Here is a 17801-nt window from a genome sequence, read left to right on the forward strand (position 1 = left end):
TCAATCACGTTTTTTTCTTATCATTAATCTCTTTTTTTCATGCCACTGGTGAAGCTTTGCATTGTACAGTAAATCCAAGCAAACATGCCCATTCATAGTCTGTATGGTGGCTTAGAATTCGGGAATTCACACAATCACTTGATCAGCCCAAATTCCTTCGAATTGCAATTTGTAACTAAACAAAACTGCTAGTTTAGTAAATCGGACTGGACATACCGGTAATTTTGTGGGATGTTTGTATTATTTCCATACTTCCCATAGTTTGCCTCGGCTTGTTTGGGGGGGTCGGCTAGGAAGTACATTTTCATGAGAGAGAGCTAGAGGTGGGAAGGGCCCTGGACAAATAATTGTACAGTATAAAGTCTATGTACATGAGATAGTGTAAAGCTTTAATGATACTGTAATCACAGAAGTAATAGATACAATTAGTGCTAAACTTGTGATGCTAAATTCTGTAGAGTTATAGAGATTAATCGAAGAGGGATGAGGGATGGGAGAAACACAGGGACAAGCTAGGAAAAAAAGAGAGTGCAGCAGAGGGAGTAAAAAGCAATTCATGGAAGAGCTGCAGACTCCTCCTTTAAAGCAGCTCTAAGCAGCAGAACAGCTCGGTGAAGCTGCCACTTTAGAACACAGCTTCCATCCAGCCTTGCTCAGCCAGCTTGAGGGCAGCAGCTGGCTTCTTTCACTCATCCTCCAGTCTCCGCACATCTGAGACTACGCTGTACTGTATATATTCACTCACTGCTGCTCCCAGGCATATTTATCTTTTTTTTTTCAATCCTTCCATACCCCGTTGGTTTTTTGGTGGGTTTACTTCTGTCTGGAAGGCAGAGCTGGGGTGCCTCATCACTGGCATGCTTTGGACCGGGCTCGGCGTCGCCATGCCTGGGGAGCAATGAGAGGGGGCAACCCACGCCACGGCTGTGCTTGCCAAAACCTCTTCCGTAAGGTCCTGTCTCAGTGCAGCTGCTGCTACGCCCGGGTGAGAGGTTAGTGCGAAGATCTAATATTTCCCTTATCTATGTATATTGTAAAGCGCTACGGAATCTGTTGGCGCTATATAAGTGGCAATAATAATAATACATGCTACCAAGTACGGTCTTGTGCCGTCATATGTACCAGCACATACCATACGCTGCCTGGATAAACAGTGATCTCTGGCAAGAGTCGTTCACAACTTCACAGGTTTAAGCAGATGGCTACACAGTATTGCTGTATTATGTGCAGTGAGTCTGTCACAGCTACAATATGACACAAAAAGACTGTTGATGTTCACAAATACCATGTCTTCAAATCAAATAAATGAAATGATGTGTGCACAACTTGTGTTCTTCTACGTCCTATTTGGTATTCCAGATATTTCTTTGTGATGTATTCATAGGATGCCTGCGGATGTTTAGGCAGTGGTCTGGCCCCTACAGGGTTAAACATGGCTATCCCAAGTCGATTTGGGATTTCCATAGTCCTCTGGACTTTGAAATGTAGTACTACAGCCCCTTTTTAGGATGTCTCAAATTCCAGACCCAGCTTACTGTCTGGCATGTTGGTTACCTTGAATATCAGATGTGATTGTGTTTCTGCTGTGTACTGTAGCACTTAAATTGTACTATATACCTATCTTGATGGAATAGAATGACTGCGGTGCCAGAACTAGTGGATAATCAAATTATTATTTTTCCTTTAGTTTTTGTTCCTGCTTTCAGATAATTTTCTTTATTGTTGAGATAGCTCTGTATCATGTGGGCCCTTAAACATTAATTTGCAAAGGATAAAATACTTATTAGCATCTGTGTAGTTTCAGTCTTTCATTGATGATTGCATGATCTGAAATAAAATCTTGGTGATGGACACTATTAGATAGATGAGTGGACATGAGTAATTGTATAGCACGGACTACAGAGCCGGTACTCCACTAAATTTGCTACTAGCTGCTAATATTTGTTTTTTTTCTGTGGATCTTGTTGGTCTGTTTTTTGGCAGCTCCGTAAACAAGTGGGGTCTTTAATAGATCTGAGCTTTTAAACTACTAATGTCTCTCAAACAATGAACTAAGGAACATTACGCCATTCAAGCTTAAGAGCAATCAATAGAAAATCCTTATGAAAAGTCACTTTGGACAGAGTGCTCAAAACAGAAATGTTAATTCACCAGGGGTTTATACACTAAACGGTAATTTGTAGTGAAACGTAAAAAAAAAAAAAAAAAAAAGAATAGCAAAATTTAGGCTTTAGTTGTTGATTTGGAAGAAATCACCAATTCAGCTGTAGTCTTTCTTTGAATATTTTAGTGTGAGTTTTGCATTTCAGTTTTTAATTCACCATAACTCCCTGTTTAAGGAATAAACCCTCATGTGCTGACTGTGTCTGAAACTGTAAGAAATGTTTCTTCCTTTCCACTGCTTCCAATAAACGATCCTAGTAACCTCGTTCCCTCACATGCTTTTTCTCAACACTTCATATCTTCATCTCACATGCTCCCCCTTAACCTTTCGAATGCCGGAACGATGAGCGTCACAATTGCTTGCAGTGCCTTACTTGGCCCTCTGCCATTCAGTGGGTTGATACAAATTATTCATCCTGACACATGGTCTTTCCTGCGATTTTTCTTCTTCTCCATGCACTTTCTCCACTTCAGATTCCCCTTGTCTCTTCCAGCTGCTCACAGTTATGTACTGTCTTTAAATGGTTGCTGTAAAAATGATCCTTACGACTCCTACGCCGCACAGTTTAAGGCTGTCACTTTCTGACTTTCTCTGACTTTTCCTGATAAGTTCCCATACATTCCTTCCTGTTTCCAATTACACGGTGATTATCACTTATCTAGCCATTCATCTTGCTTGCTTCCAGCGCAAACATCGTTTTTACGTTCAGTACGTTTCCTTCATCGCTTTCTTAATTTATCTTCATTAAAAAAATATACATGTAGACTTTTCATCCAAACACTGATCCAGGTACCTGTTCTACACCCAGTACAGTAACACCTCCCAACTCTTACACTTTTACATCTAATGCCACTACTTTGCCAGACTAAGCCCCAAACTGTATAGTCAACATTCCAATCCACACAATGTGTTTTAGAATAACACTATAGGTAACCTGCCCATTCTGTGCCTCGATGACAAAACAATTATTATAATTTATATAGTAAAAATATATTCAGCAGTGCTTTACAATATTATAGTGGGTGAAATTTAGCAATAGATGAGGCAATTACAAAATGTTACAGGAACAATAGGTTGATGAGGACCCTGGTTGAAAGAGCTTACAGTCTAAAAAATATGTCACTGTGTAGGTAAGATTTATCTCCCGTTGCGGAGAGACACACGCCTCCCTCTAGGTAGAAGGCTTCTTTTGTGCCTCTGGGACACACACCTCAACGTAGTATGATACGCCTTCTCTTCAGTTTTAGCCCAGATTACTTAGACAGGCAAGGTAGAGGCCTAGACATGGCATGCAATTTCTTGGCCTCCGGAAAATAATGATTTGAGGCCTATAGCCCAGGGGCAAAAAAAGGGTTGGAGAAATGGTATTCAGAAGAAAACTGTGGAAGCTTGAGGATATACTAATTTAAGGCAGCATAATGTAAAGATGACATTTGCATGCTCTTTTAAGTGACACCAAATTATGTTGGACTTTATTCCTTATGTGAAAATTGATAGTTGCTTTATCTGAGGCTGATTACTCCAGATACACAGAATGTTCACTGAGTTGACATTCTGAAAATGCTTTTGGTGAGACATAAACCATAAAATTATCCCTATACAACTATAACATGTCTACAATGTGGCACAAGAGGAATAACTAATGTAACGTTTTTTTAATGAAGAATTTTAATGTCCTAAAAATAAGACTATTCCTAAACCAAATAGCTGGATATTATTAGGATAAACACTTGTGACCTGTTCTGTTATGAAATGAAAGTAATAACGATTCTATGACAATAATCCCTATACGACACTAACCCCTATATTATTAATTTATTTAGTGCATCGTTATAAAGTTAATTAAGAGCTTCTATAAAAAAAATCATCCAGGAGCTTTCTTTTACTGAAGACAAATCTCCTCAGAGATATTATCGCCGCATGGTAAATCGATCCCATATGAAAATAAATGGATATTGCTTAACATATTTTGCACAGCGGATGCCACGGCAACCTTTGGAAAAAAATGCAAATATGATAGAATTTCAGAACATTCCGTCTTGTGCCAATGAAATGAAAATGTAGAAGTATATCAAACAAAGTATAGTCCCTAGGGTGCTTGCTGTGTCATTTGTGTGCAGAGAAACTAATAATGCAGAGTGGCTCAGGTCTAGTCTGTATACTCAGGGCCCCTATCTGTGTGCAAGAGAGGCTTCTGGTGTTAAACAAACACTGCTGTCCTACAGAGTGATTACAGTCACTGCAGGAGTGGGAGAGGTGTGCTTATGCTATTTATATTGCCTGTATAAGACCCCCAGCCAGAAGGGAGATTAGTTTCTCTATGCTGGTTTCAATCCACCTCTACAATTCACAGACGTTGACAGAAGTTGACAATGCATGCCTCTGAAACAAAGACTTTACAACAGCTAGGACTGTAACACTATGGACCGTCTGGAAGGGGATCCTAAGCACTAAATATTATTGTATTTCCAAATATATATTTAAACTTCTGTAGAAATCATGGATAGCCCTTGTTATTAGGATATACTGCTGAAGGAATTCAATAAATAGGCAGGAGAGCAGGCCTCCCAACTTTCCTAAATCTAGTGTGACAGTAGCAATTGTGTGGTTATGTACTGCTGTCATGAATTTGTTTTCCCTGGTGTCCTTCTTTGAGACACCAGTTAGGAGTAGTGCGCGCATGTTATTAGATGCATTTGTGCTATGCTAAGGGCACTAGGACCAAAGCATACAATGTTTTAATAGTATTCTGCAAATGTTCAGCACTTAATAGGGCCTGCCAGCATGATTGGCAATCAGCACACCAGGCTGACATACTGGTTTTTGGGTGGACATGTCTTCTTTCCAATCGGGAACCTCCCTTTGGTAAGTGCCAGTGGCAAAGGACCTGTCACATTTAGGCCTGCTCACTCTGTCCAAATGTACATACCTCCCTATATTAGAAGAGATGGGTGAGGGACATGTGAAAGGCTCAATATGGTCTACTTTAAACTTTTTATGTGCCCAAATTGTCTTCCCAAACTGCGTATAGAATTTCTGGTGACAAGATAGTCTTTCAACTGTTTCTGGATCAAAGTTTACATTAGCCCTAGGGTGGTAGAAGGTTATGGTGATGTAGGACAACAATAGCTAGATTAGCTACAAGCAGACACCTGCCTACTTTCTTGTCTTAAGTAAAGGTAATACAAAATAAATATTTCAGTGAAAAATAAAAACAATAACAAAATGTGTTTACATTGACAGATTAGAATGATTTTTAAATGCCATCTTTCCGTTACTGCTGATTTTCCAGGTAAAAGGTAGCAGGGGAGATGAAATAATTGCATCTGCTTGTTACGTTTCTGTTTTGTGTCTCAGTCAACCCCCCTCTGCTTTTATGTGTTCCCCATTTCATTCCATTTCTTGTTATCATTCGTCCTTTCCTCCTCCCTGCTGTCAGAAGCTGTAAGCCTTGGTTTCTTGGAAGCAATGCTGTAATGCACAGTGTCTAAAATATTCAGGAACAGCCTGTAAACAGACATGATCCTGTTTATTTACAGAGGCAAACATGAGTGTCTGATCTTGGCCCTTCTAGGGCCTATTTATACGGTAACATACCCTTGGATGCATTCATCCATGTGTTATGTTGCCAATACTATGCATATGGCTATCTGGTTGCTGATTCCAATTTGAATCAGCCTTAGTTTTTAGCCATTCTCTGTAGAGTTTACCATGGGAAACCTTGGACAGCTGAAAATAAAGGCGAGCTATATGATTGTATTCATCAGATAGCTTCATATAATGGCGTTACTTATATTACCTTAAAAGACAGACCTTGTCTAATGATTAAGAAATGAATCTATTACCTCCAAGAAGAACCTTCAATGTAATAGCTCAATTGGTTCATGGTCACAACTTCTGTTCTTATAGGATCAATTAATTCTTTAGCATTTCCGAAGCTATTTGAATGAACACCATTTAAATGGAAAGAACAACATTTCTACCCTAGACATGCTTGAAAATGAGCAGAAAACTCATTATGTCCTTCTGGGTACAATGCTTTGATATCTATACAAAGGATCTGACAGATAATTGAGGACATCGTTCTCTGACAATAATGGCATTGTTGCTCCCTTGGTATATTTTGTCACGTCCTCTTTGGTTTTGATTCTCAAACCATTCCTCAATGATTGCATGCTTCCCAGTATTTCTGGATTCTCTAGTTTGACTCAAGTGGGAATATCCATAAAACCTGGTAAGTTTGTGGCCTTTGGGGACTGTTCAAAGTTTCACCGCTCTGCTTTATTTTAAGATGAAAATGGATGGGATAGCAGACTTTGTATTTATGTTTGGCATATTATTCAATAATGAATGTGAAATCCCCTGACAACTTGTTTTTTACATTGTTACTTATTATAAGACTTTGCGTTCTTATTTTTAGAATATTCAAAGATAAATTTATTTTTTCATTTTGCCAATAGTTGTGTATACAACGCTAGTGATCCAGAGCAGAATTCTGTGCATCTTATTATAGTATGAGTTTAGAGCTAGGTGCATGTAAGGATGTACAATGTCTGGAGGAAGTGATGGAGATTGCTCAAACTAAAGAATGAGATGAGACTAGACAATACAGAGAGAAAAATTACCTTTAGATGCTGTAACTCAAGTAATCTTTTGTGATTAAATCAATGATCCTGTCATAGTATTATCGTTGTCTTTTTTATCAATGCAAGAACGGAACAGATACTGATAATAACTTTATTAAAATAACATTGGTTTATTTGACTCTTGCTCATTAAACTATTAAAATGATGATTTTTATAAATATTCTTTATTACAATATGATTTTTGAATCATAACACAATCCTATTGATTAGTTGAGAACCACCTATAGATGTTTTGATACCATGACAAACCTTGCACACGTTTACAATTGATTATAGTACTCCTGCTTTACACCGAAATGGGGAGTTAGCCATCATAGTCTGCAAAATTAATTAAAGAGAATATGTTTTAAAGATTAAAATATCTCTAAAAAAATTAGAACCATATGCATTGCTGAATCACAATAATGACTTGGACTATATTGGTTCCACAATTGGTGATATCTCTGAGTTGACTAAAAGAACCAAAATCTTCCTTCTTTAAAGTGACTCAGATGTCCGATTAGTCATTGTAGACCATTTGTCAAGATGTGTCTGTGATAAAGAAGTCCTTAAATTCCTTAAAGTGAGGTTTGAAGATAGGATTATGAAGAGAGGCTAAAATGGGTCTTGTAGCAGAGCATTGTAATAGCTCAATGTCTTCAACATTCCAAGGACTTAGATCTTAACATTCAAAAAAACCTACCTAGTTCTAAAAAAACATTTTAACTTCAGGCCAATCCACTTATCTCTAATTAATAAATGATCCCAATAATAGTTTGAAAACTTGTCAAGTCATGTCATGAAGACCACGCTGGAACCATCTCTCCACTCTGTAAGAAAGACTGTAAGGAGTCATGTGATTATAATCTGCTGCCAAGTGTGATGATATCGTAGATGACCTATGCCTTGAGCCTGCAGAATTCAGCCCAGTGACATTTGAAAATGAATAATTCATTTCGTACAAGTGATAAGTATGTTATTGTATATAGAAAATAAAATAGAAAATAATAGAATGATTAAATTCATATTTTGTGTTTGAATTGAGGCAGCAACCTAAGTATCATGTATGCATGACTATCCATAGATATAGGTCTTTGAATAAAAAAAAAGACTGAAAAATATTACAAAGGCAAGAAGGTGATGGTAACACATGTTAGCACAAAAAATTATCAAATCAGAATACTGTTTATAATATGCTATGATGCTGATACAACTCTATTTAAAACCAGGAACAAGGACCTAAGGGTAAAACGTGGATGTGATGAGGTGAAGTCAGTAGCAAACTTATAATAACTGGTGTCAGTGGATCAGACAACATGGAAACCAAGGGGGGAAATGATACATAAATCCAAGAAGAGGTCAGCGAGAATACTTTGGTTAGTCCACAGGACCAAGAGAGAGTGTAACTATTATTTGTTGCAATTCTTTTATGTGAAAAGAATAGAAACCTGCACACATCTTATTTCAATACCATAGGAGATATGATTATGTGTTTATCTAATTTGAGAAGTTGTGCTTTAATAGATATAGACTCTGGCTTATGGAGAGGAGGCGGACTGGGTATAGTCAATAATACCTTCTTTTAGAGATTAGAGCATCATACCTTTTAGGAATGTGTAAATACAAGGGTTTAACCCGTTAAGGACCAAACTTCTGGAATAAAATGGAATCATGACATGTCACACATGTCATGTGTCCTTAAGGGGTTAAGACAATGAGTGGTTGAGTTGTACCCGATGCATTATTTTGCACATCTCAGAAACTTAGAGGGTTAAAAATGGTTTGAATTCTCTGAAACAAAATGTGTGTTAATATAGAGAATTTTCAAACAATTAACACAGCAAGATATCAGGATACAATAAATATATAATGGAACACTACGGACAGGCATGTTTAACCCCTTAAGGACACATGACATGTGTGACATGTCATGATTCCCTTTTATTCCAGAAGGTTGGTCCTTAAGGGGTTAAATTAAGGGAAATGTATCACAAGAAATTAGGTTTGTGTTTGAAGGATCACTGTACACAGACAATTAGTCGGTTGTGATTATGTTGAATGGAGGTGAAGATGGAGGGTGGTGTTACCATTTTCAATGTAATCTATAGAAAGTGTCTTAAAATGTACAGATAGAAGAAAAGACATTGCAATGATGCAACTGAATGAGTTATCTTAAGGATCTGATCCACCTCCTATTGTTCCCACTCAGAGAAGGAACTGGCTGTGATCCCAGAGCCAATCTCTGACTCATGAATTAGTGAGCATGCATGTATATGCATGACAACATTAATTTGTGCTAACTAGTGTGTGGTCCAACTATCCTTAAAGGGATCCAATAGTGCCAGGAAAACAAAGAAACAAAGCCAATAAAACCACTTCAGTCACTTACCTGAATCCAGCCCCTTGGCGCTGGGTCAGGCTGCGCACATGCTCCTTCCCCGCCGACGTTAGCTGGTGGGGGAGACCTAAAGCGCATGGCCGCGCGTGAATCAGACCTCCCCATAGGAAAGCATTTTTTAATGCTTTCCTATGGGACAAATCTGACGCTGAAGGTCCATGAGGACGTCCAGTGTCAGATAACGGACCAAAAGTCTGTTTGGATTCCGGAAGCCCCCTAGTGGCTGTTTGGTAGACTGCCACAGAGGGCAGACTTAGAGCTGCAATGTAAACATTGCAGTTCTCTGGAACTGCGATGTTCTACATTGCAGCACTAAGTGCAAAATGGTCACAGCACCCAGACCACTTCAATGAGCTGAAGTGGTCTGGGTGCCTACAGTAACCCTTTAATGCTAGGATGCATGGCTCCGAATAGACCGGCATATCAGCTGGTATGTGCATGTTCTGAGTGTTGACATGTGTAAGGCATGGTTAGCAAAATAAGGGCAGGTGCATATTAGTGACATTAACTACATGCCAGCTAACCACGTGTGAAAAGTGCATAAGAATCATGTGCTACAAATATGCCTTTTTAAAATAATTTGTTTAAAAAAAATATCATAAAAGCGTTGTGGAAGAGCTGACTGCTTGCATTTGATTTTAGATTAATAATGCATACTTCTGTTGCACTTGTAGCAAACAAAAAATAAAACCAAACTCAGAACCCAGAAGATGGCATTTCAAATCCAGATCAGAATTTGTGTTTTGTTCTTGAAAAATGTCCCAGTTGGACGTCTGCAGTTGGCACTCCTTTCTCAGATGTTTGTTGCTAACCATTAGAATTTTTACTGATTATTACCCATGACAAGGGAACATCATTTATTTTCCTCATGTAATAAACATCAGCGTTGTGTCGCCTAGCCCTGTATATGCTGCTCTAATATTAGGGGGCACCATGCAATCTCTCAAATGGTTGGTGCACAGTCAACAACTAAAATTGTAATTTTATGAAAGTGAGGGTTTGAAATGAGATTGATCTTGACTCAGCCTATTGATTTACCCAGCCATGTGAGAGGGTTACTGGGCATGATTAGTCAGTAACACAAGTGCATCTGCCAGTCATTTCTCATGGCGGCATTGTGCCCCATTGCCATGTTGGTCGCTGCAGTATGTAATTGGTTAATCTGGGAACAAAACCCAACTGAGCCGACAGATGTTGGCTTGCGCTGAGTCAGCGGCTATTGATCTTAAAGTCACTTCCTGCTGATCTCACTCTGAATGCCATCCAGGAATACCACCTGAACGACTGCCAAATCGATGGAGAGTCATTTGGCAACAAATTAAGGAAATTGTCAATATCAGTGTTTACTAAAACTCAATTACTGAAAGCAGAAAATACCAGCTACTTGCATACAGAATAAAAACAAGTCTGCAAGCAGCTGGCCACAAAGGGGATTAAGCAGGTTATCTTCCAAAAGGGCACTTACATGCCGAATGCCAGCGAGGCATGTTCACTAAACAGTGCGTTTGTGGCAAATTGTTAACCAAGATTGGAAACCATTACCAGCATGTACGTTGTCTGCCCTCTCCATCTCCAAAAAGTAATTAGATCCCTGTCTGTTCCAGGAAGCCCCAGTCTGCAGCAAGTAGTCTCTATACTGTACAGTGTAAAAAAAGGAATATTGTATTGTGAGCACCACTTCTCTTGCTGAAAATGTTCGTTATGAGAATTGTTTTTTTTCTAGTTCTGATTTACTTTTATTCTTTTATGTAGACCCTAATCTCATTTAACCCCTGACATCCCATGTTGGGTGCCTGGTGTAGTGCATCCCTCAAATCCTAGTTTAGCGAATGTACCTTGATGTATTGAAAATGGTATTAAAGGATCGCCCCAAACACTGTAAAAGAACACTTTGAGCACCACAACTACTGTGGTGCATTGTAGTGGTTATGGTGCGTGGAGTGCTCAGGCACCTCTCCAATGTACACAGTCTAATATGGTTTGACTGCTTACATTTGGGGTGCCAGTGCAGTCAGGCCCACTGAAGTTGGGTTGGTGCTTTGAGTGTTCCTTTGAGTGTGCTTTTGCTTTTTATAGGGCAGTACTGCTAATATTAGGGGGTGTATAGAAATGAATAGTTAAGTAGACTCATTAACTTGTAAGTATATCATTTATTTAGGGGGGGTTACAAATTATTGGAAGATTTGAAAATTATGAAGCAATTCTAAAATGGTGGCATCTACACTGAGTAACTCACTAATTGCAATCACAACTATACTTACCATGACATTGTAAGCAACTCATTGTACTGGTTATGGTGTTATGGTCCTGGGGCCTAACCCACTTCCAGCATCCTAAGATATCGCTTCTGAATCAACAAAGTTGCAGAGGGGACTGTCTATAAGTGCCCGAGAGAGAGCCTGTTTTTTTGTCAAACCTCTTCAGAAAGATTTGTCAGAAAACCAGTGGACTCATAGCACTCCTGTAATTTTGTTGCCTTGATGCAGTTAATTAAAATAAGTTAACAGATAAAGGTTAATAACAGTGCTGCTTTAAAATGCATCTACTGAGTTTGTGTAATTTTTTTCTGACAAAGCACAAAATCTCTTATTCTCCTTAAATCAGCAAAGGCTAATTGTAATTTATCATGCAGGTTATACTACCGTGCCGCCCATAGCTCACAAATCATCCTGTGCTAGCAGTATATACAGGAGAAGTATTCATGGGAAAAATACTAATAACCTACCTCGAAAAGCCATAAATAGCCTTCAAAGCTTGCACTCTATAATTGTGTTATCAAGATATCGTTTATTGCCTTGTTGGAGATATACTTTTGCTCTGTCAGTATTGATCTTTGTTAGTTAAATAGTTGTCGTAATAAACCTTGAAATACTCTGTGTTTAGCCCTGAGTGTCAGTTTTTTTTTTCCTGATTCAGGGTCACGAAGGGAATATGCAGGTTGTCAGGGTCACCCAGTTTGAACCTGTTGCCTTCATACACTGATTTCATGTTACTTGATCCTTCCAGGATCAGTTCTTCTTGTCCTGTTTGTCACAGTTGAAATCTCTCTTTGTATAATACAGGTGACACAGTTAGGGCTATCTATGAGCGCTGGCAGGCTAGAGTTTCAATAACAACCCGCATTCTGCTCAGGTGGCTGAAAAAGGCTTTTCTGCTGCATTTTAAGATCTTTGTAATTTGATGTGGAGAGAATAATAATGTAGAGAATCTAAAGAGTCAGCTCATTTAAAGTGGTCCCTGCTATTTCCCGGACTAAGACACAAATATTGTATTGTGCTCTTCTAACAGAGTGAGATACAGTCATAGATTCAAACATAAATATTACATGTTAAATACAACAGCCGACTAACATTATACGTTTTCTTCAAAACTACCTTATAAACATCACTGTCAAAGGTTGGTTTGTACTGAGCAACCAAAAATAAACTAACAAACAAATAAACAAAACAAAACATACAATTGGCTGACTGCCCTTAATAAGAACACTGTGCTTATTATGATGGTGTGGTAACAAAGGATTGTGGTTACTGTGTGTATACCTAACAGACACAATGGATGAGACATAACAGTAAACTGAAACATGATCTCTTTGCTTTCTGTCATTCATCCAGGACCTGCCCAAACATTAATTAATAAGTCTCAGCCTGTGTGTACTGTCTCTATTCTTTATTGCTTCCTGTTGTTTTAAATTTAATTTAGGATGAGTATATATAATGTTAATGCACTTTTCAATTGTTCTTATTGTCATATAGTCTTTGTTGACCAGTGTCTACCTTCTCCATGTAGGTTGTGCCTCTGGATGAAAAAGATTCTGATTTACCACTTAGAGAATAAAAACACTAAAAATGTGTTTTACGATATGAACACATGACAATAGAGCTTTGAAAACCAAAAATTACCCCCGCAACACAGATGTTTACATGGGTATATGGTAGCGCATTGGTCATGGATTGATGGAAGAGATTCAGTGCAATGTTGCTGTTTTCTGTTTGTGGTTCTGTATACAGTTATGAAATTGGGTAGAACTCAATATTCTAGACCCGGCACAGGCAACCTTCGGCACTCCAGATATTTTGGACTACACCTCCCATGATGCTTTGCCGGCATTACAGGTGTCAGAGCATTATGGGGGATGTAGTCCACAGCATCTGGGGTGCCGAAGATTGCCTATCCCTGTTCTAGACCTAGAAAAATTATTTATCTTCCGTCGTAGAGGTAATTCAAAATTAAATGTTGTGGTCATTTTTGCTAACAAGAATAAAAATACCAGTTTCTATAACGATACACAAATACTGGAGCAATATCTATTAAATAAATTGTCTCCCTTAAGCAAAGTTGTAACAAAGTTAAGTATCATTCACAAGGAAATTCACCAAAAAACCAGAACACAGTATTAATGGCAGCAGCCTCCGAAATTCAATTTGGATAACAGACATCCAATTAAGAGTGAATGATTCTTACAAACATTATAGAGAGTATATTCTTCTGTACTTTACTAAGTAGAATTTAGCTCATTTTCAATAATATTAATCTCCTACGTTTAATAACGCTTACTTAGCTCAATATTTAGTGACTGTGGATGTGGTTACAGTAAATGGTTGTCTGTCTGTGTAAAGTACATATCAAGCCAGAACTGGAACTATTCTAGGGCAATATCCTAATTTAGAGCGAATTGCTACATAATCCAGTATTATCTGTTGCTTTATGTACCCAATATTAAAGGAACACTTCAAGCACCAGAAAATCGTCATCTACATAAAGTTGTTATGGTGCCAGGAGGCCCCCAGGCGCATTTTTGCCTTCAGAAGTTAATCGTTCTTGATTGGTTTAACCTCAAAGTTACCTCCAGTGCTGATCTCAGCTTCCTCCCTGGCTTCTGAAATTTCAGATTCAGGAAGTGCATAATGCCACCGGGCAGAGGCGCCGCTGATTGGCTGAGATCAGTCAGGTGATGCTCTTAGCCAATAAGTGACTCCCCATTCACAAAACTGGCTTGAAAATAAACATACCTACATAATCTATGAAGATAAGAATGCACACGGGGGCCTCCTGCCACTATAACAACTTAATTTAGATCATAGTGCCTTATAATACCTAAACTGTCCCTTTAACTATGAAGTCATGAAATGTGAACAGAAGCAGTGGGTATTATCCCATATTCCTTCAACAGTAGATTGTCCCTAAAGAGGAAATGAAAGTTTAGCAAAAGAAGTGGAGCTGCTAATAATATAGGAGATCCAACATCCAAAACATATATACTTTTCCTTCATAAGTGGAGGTAAAATAGGAGTGGGCACGTCCACCCGTTTACAACTCTGCTTGTAAAAGAGCAAACACACACTTGAGATGCAATCTGTCAATTTTACAGATATGCTGAGATAATGGGTATTTAATTACATTTTGTCACTTCTTCACCTTGGTAGTTTAAAGGGACACTATAGGCACCCAGACCACTTCAGTTCATTGAAATGGCCTGGGTGCAGTGTTCCTTTTGCACTTAGTGGTGCGATATAAAACATTGCAGTTCCAGCAACTGAGGCCAATTCCTGGAACGAAACGGACCTTTGGTCCGGTATCTGACGCTGGGCGTTCTTATGCTCTGCATGAAGATATCCAGCATAAGATTTTTCCTCACAGGAAAGCATTGATTCATTGCTTTCCTTTGGGGAGGTCTAATGCAAGCGCGGTACTTGCCAAGAGTCGACCCAGCACTGAGTGACATCGCCGCTGTGGTAAGGTTAAGTAAAGGGGTTTTAACCCTTTATTTAATGCGGAGGGAGCTTTGTATCCCTGCCACTATAGTATCCCTTTAAGAGTACGTTGCGTCCATTACTGACTGTATCAACTGAATTGATGATGTTAATGATTAATGTCATTAGCAAGTTTTAAAATGTCACCAACCTGGCTGAGTTCGAACTTTTTCCCAATCCATCTATTTTGGCCTTCTTTTTGCCAGACATTTGACAACGCTTCTTCACTGTTAAGTAAGTAAATGCCCTGGAATATCAGGAACTCAGAGACGAGAAAATAACATGATATCTGAGGCTTCAACATACATATTTTTGAAGTACATTGTTTTTACATCCTGTTTGAATAAAAACCTATTTATTTAAGAGGACACCATAGGCACCAAAACAGGTTTTGGTTAATGAAGCAGTTTTTGTGTGTAGACCTTGCCTCTGAAGTCTCAGTGCTCAATTCTCTGTCATTTAGGAGGTTAACAACTATGTTTATTGAGCCCTAGCCACACCTTCCTGCATAAGACTAACATAGCCTTGCTATATACTTCCTATAAAAAGACATCTAATGCTTAAACTTTCGTTATTGTGCTTTCTGTTTAATTTAGAATATCCTATCTCCTGCTCTGTTATTAGCCTTATTAACCTTGTAGGAGCCTCCTGTGTGTAATAAAAGTTAAATTTCAGAGCATGACATAAAAACTTCTAAAGGAAGTTAACATATGATTGAAAATGAAACCATTTTTTTTCATGCAGGCTGTGTGAGTTACAACCAGGGGAGGATAAACAGAAAAAAGTGATTTAACTCCTAAATGGCAGACAATTGAGCAGTGAAACTCAGGGGCATGATCTGCACACCAAAATTGCTTTATTAAGCTAAAGTTGTTTTAGTGTCTATAGTGTCCCTTTAAGTCCTAACTTGTTTGATTTTTTAACTAAGAGCTGTATTAAATAATTTGCTTGACACTATTTGTATCTATAATTTTTAGGATGATTCATTTTTAAATGGTTAATTATTTGCAGTTTTGTGCTCAGGGAATTAAAAGTCTAAATGTATTTATTTGGCATTCACAGGGTTTAAGGTAATAATTAATAAGAAGGCATGAGGGAGACTTTGACAAATCCAGAATCGCTATCTTTTACTAAGCATATAACTGGCCTTTGCTTTTCACAATGGGTGCGCTTGTTTTTATGCGGTAATTTGTTTTAGCTGAACAAGCCAGATCTGGCTCCTCATCTGTCCTCTTATCTCATACTCCCTGCTGTTAGCTTTGTATGTATAACCCCTACTCATTGCTCCTGCAGTGAAAGTAGATGATTCCTACTATGTGCAGTGCTATCAAAGTATACAGTGTCTACATGGGAGATTAGTTTAAGGGGTTTATTTACTAAACAATAAATTATGGTGAATTAAAAATTACTTCAGTTAGATTAAGGCTGGCATAGAGTAGTTAGCAAAAAAAAATCTTACCTATCTTGCCTGAATTTATCACACACGACTTTTCAGGCCACTACATTTCACTGTTTAGTGAATAAAACACTACTATAAATTTTATAATTTTTCCACATTTTCATGTAAAATATATAACATTGTGTTGTACGCACGTATACTAACCATTCCATTTAAAGGGATACTATAGGCACCCAGACCACTTCAGCTCATTGAAGTGGTCTGGGTGCTGTGCCCCAGATCCCTTAATCCTGCAATGGTAATTATTGCAGATTTTTACTTATATTGTCCCAAATGTTTCAGTTTTATCTTTATTTCACTACAATTCACGGTTTACTTATTAAACTATAATATAACCACAGTACAGGGTGTGTAAAAACAGTGGACCTGGATGCTGGTGCATGTACAAATTTTGGCAGCTGGGCAACCATTTTGCACATGCGCAGAGTGGTGCATGAATTCACACATGTGCATAATTATTATTATTATTATTGCCATTTATATAGCGCCAATAGATTCCGTATCGCTTTACAATATTATGAGAGGGGATTTAACTATAAATAGGACAATTACAAATAAACTTACAGGAACAATAGGTTGAAGAGGACCCTGCTCAATCGAGCTTACATTCTATAGGATATAATAAACGTTATATATGATTTATTCGAGTATTTCCTAAAACACTCAGTTAACTATGCTAAATATTGAGACCAGATCAAAGGTTAATAGCTTTTAAAACGTAAAAAGAAATCACACACAAATATATTTTTCCTTATAATTGTAAAGCAATGCGGAATATGCTGGTAGTATATAAAAGCTGACAGTTAGTAGATGGCTACATTCCCACCACACTGAACCATGGGACATACCAGAATCAACATTGCAGTGTAACATTGCTGAACTCCCATGATTCCGTGTGCATATTAATGCTGAAGTTGTGTAGCTCAGTTTTTTACAGCTCAATATGCATTGGGATGTGCCAGTGATACTATCAATGGAACTGTTGCTCAAAAAGGAATTTTGAGGCCTAGCGCAGGGAAGAGTGTTTTAAAATACAGTGCTGAACTAGGGGGTCTACCACAGGAAACGGGATCAGCTTAACTCACACAAAGATATTTATTCACTAAATACCAAATTCTAGCAAATTAAAAACTGAATTTCAAATTTAAAAAAATATATACATTTTGAAAGCTGCTTATAAAAAACTTAACTTTAGACACAAAGTATGGCTTTTCCAGCTTACATTTTACAATTATTTTTACAATACTCTACACATTTCAGTTTAGTGAATAAACCCCTATGTGGTTTTCACATGACATAGATCTTTATCAGACATTTGATTTGTCATTGCTTGATTTTTGTGTTTTTAAGTATCACATATGTAAAAAATTGGACTAGATTATTTATCAACTTACTTTTCTCACAT

General features: G+C 38.0%; 1 protein-coding gene across 2 annotated transcripts in view; it reads left to right on the top strand.

Moving 5' to 3' along the window:
• Positions 1 to 17801, top strand: part of ARHGEF25 (Rho guanine nucleotide exchange factor 25) — a 323971-nt gene that overhangs the window by 123140 nt on the left and 183030 nt on the right. The window contains exon 1 of one of the 2 annotated variants that reach the window (XM_063427544.1): positions 625 to 992. The exons of the other annotated variant lie outside the window; for it this stretch is intronic. Coding sequence (XP_063283614.1) covers positions 899 to 992 — 94 coding nt within the window. The 5' untranslated portion in view covers positions 625 to 898. Of the gene's footprint in view, positions 1 to 624; positions 993 to 17801 lie in introns of those variants that run through there. 2 annotated transcript variants of the gene reach the window in all.

The sequence above is a fragment of the Pelobates fuscus genome, chromosome 1 (assembly GCF_036172605.1).
Source record: "Pelobates fuscus isolate aPelFus1 chromosome 1, aPelFus1.pri, whole genome shotgun sequence".
NCBI lineage: Eukaryota > Metazoa > Chordata > Amphibia > Anura > Pelobatidae > Pelobates > Pelobates fuscus.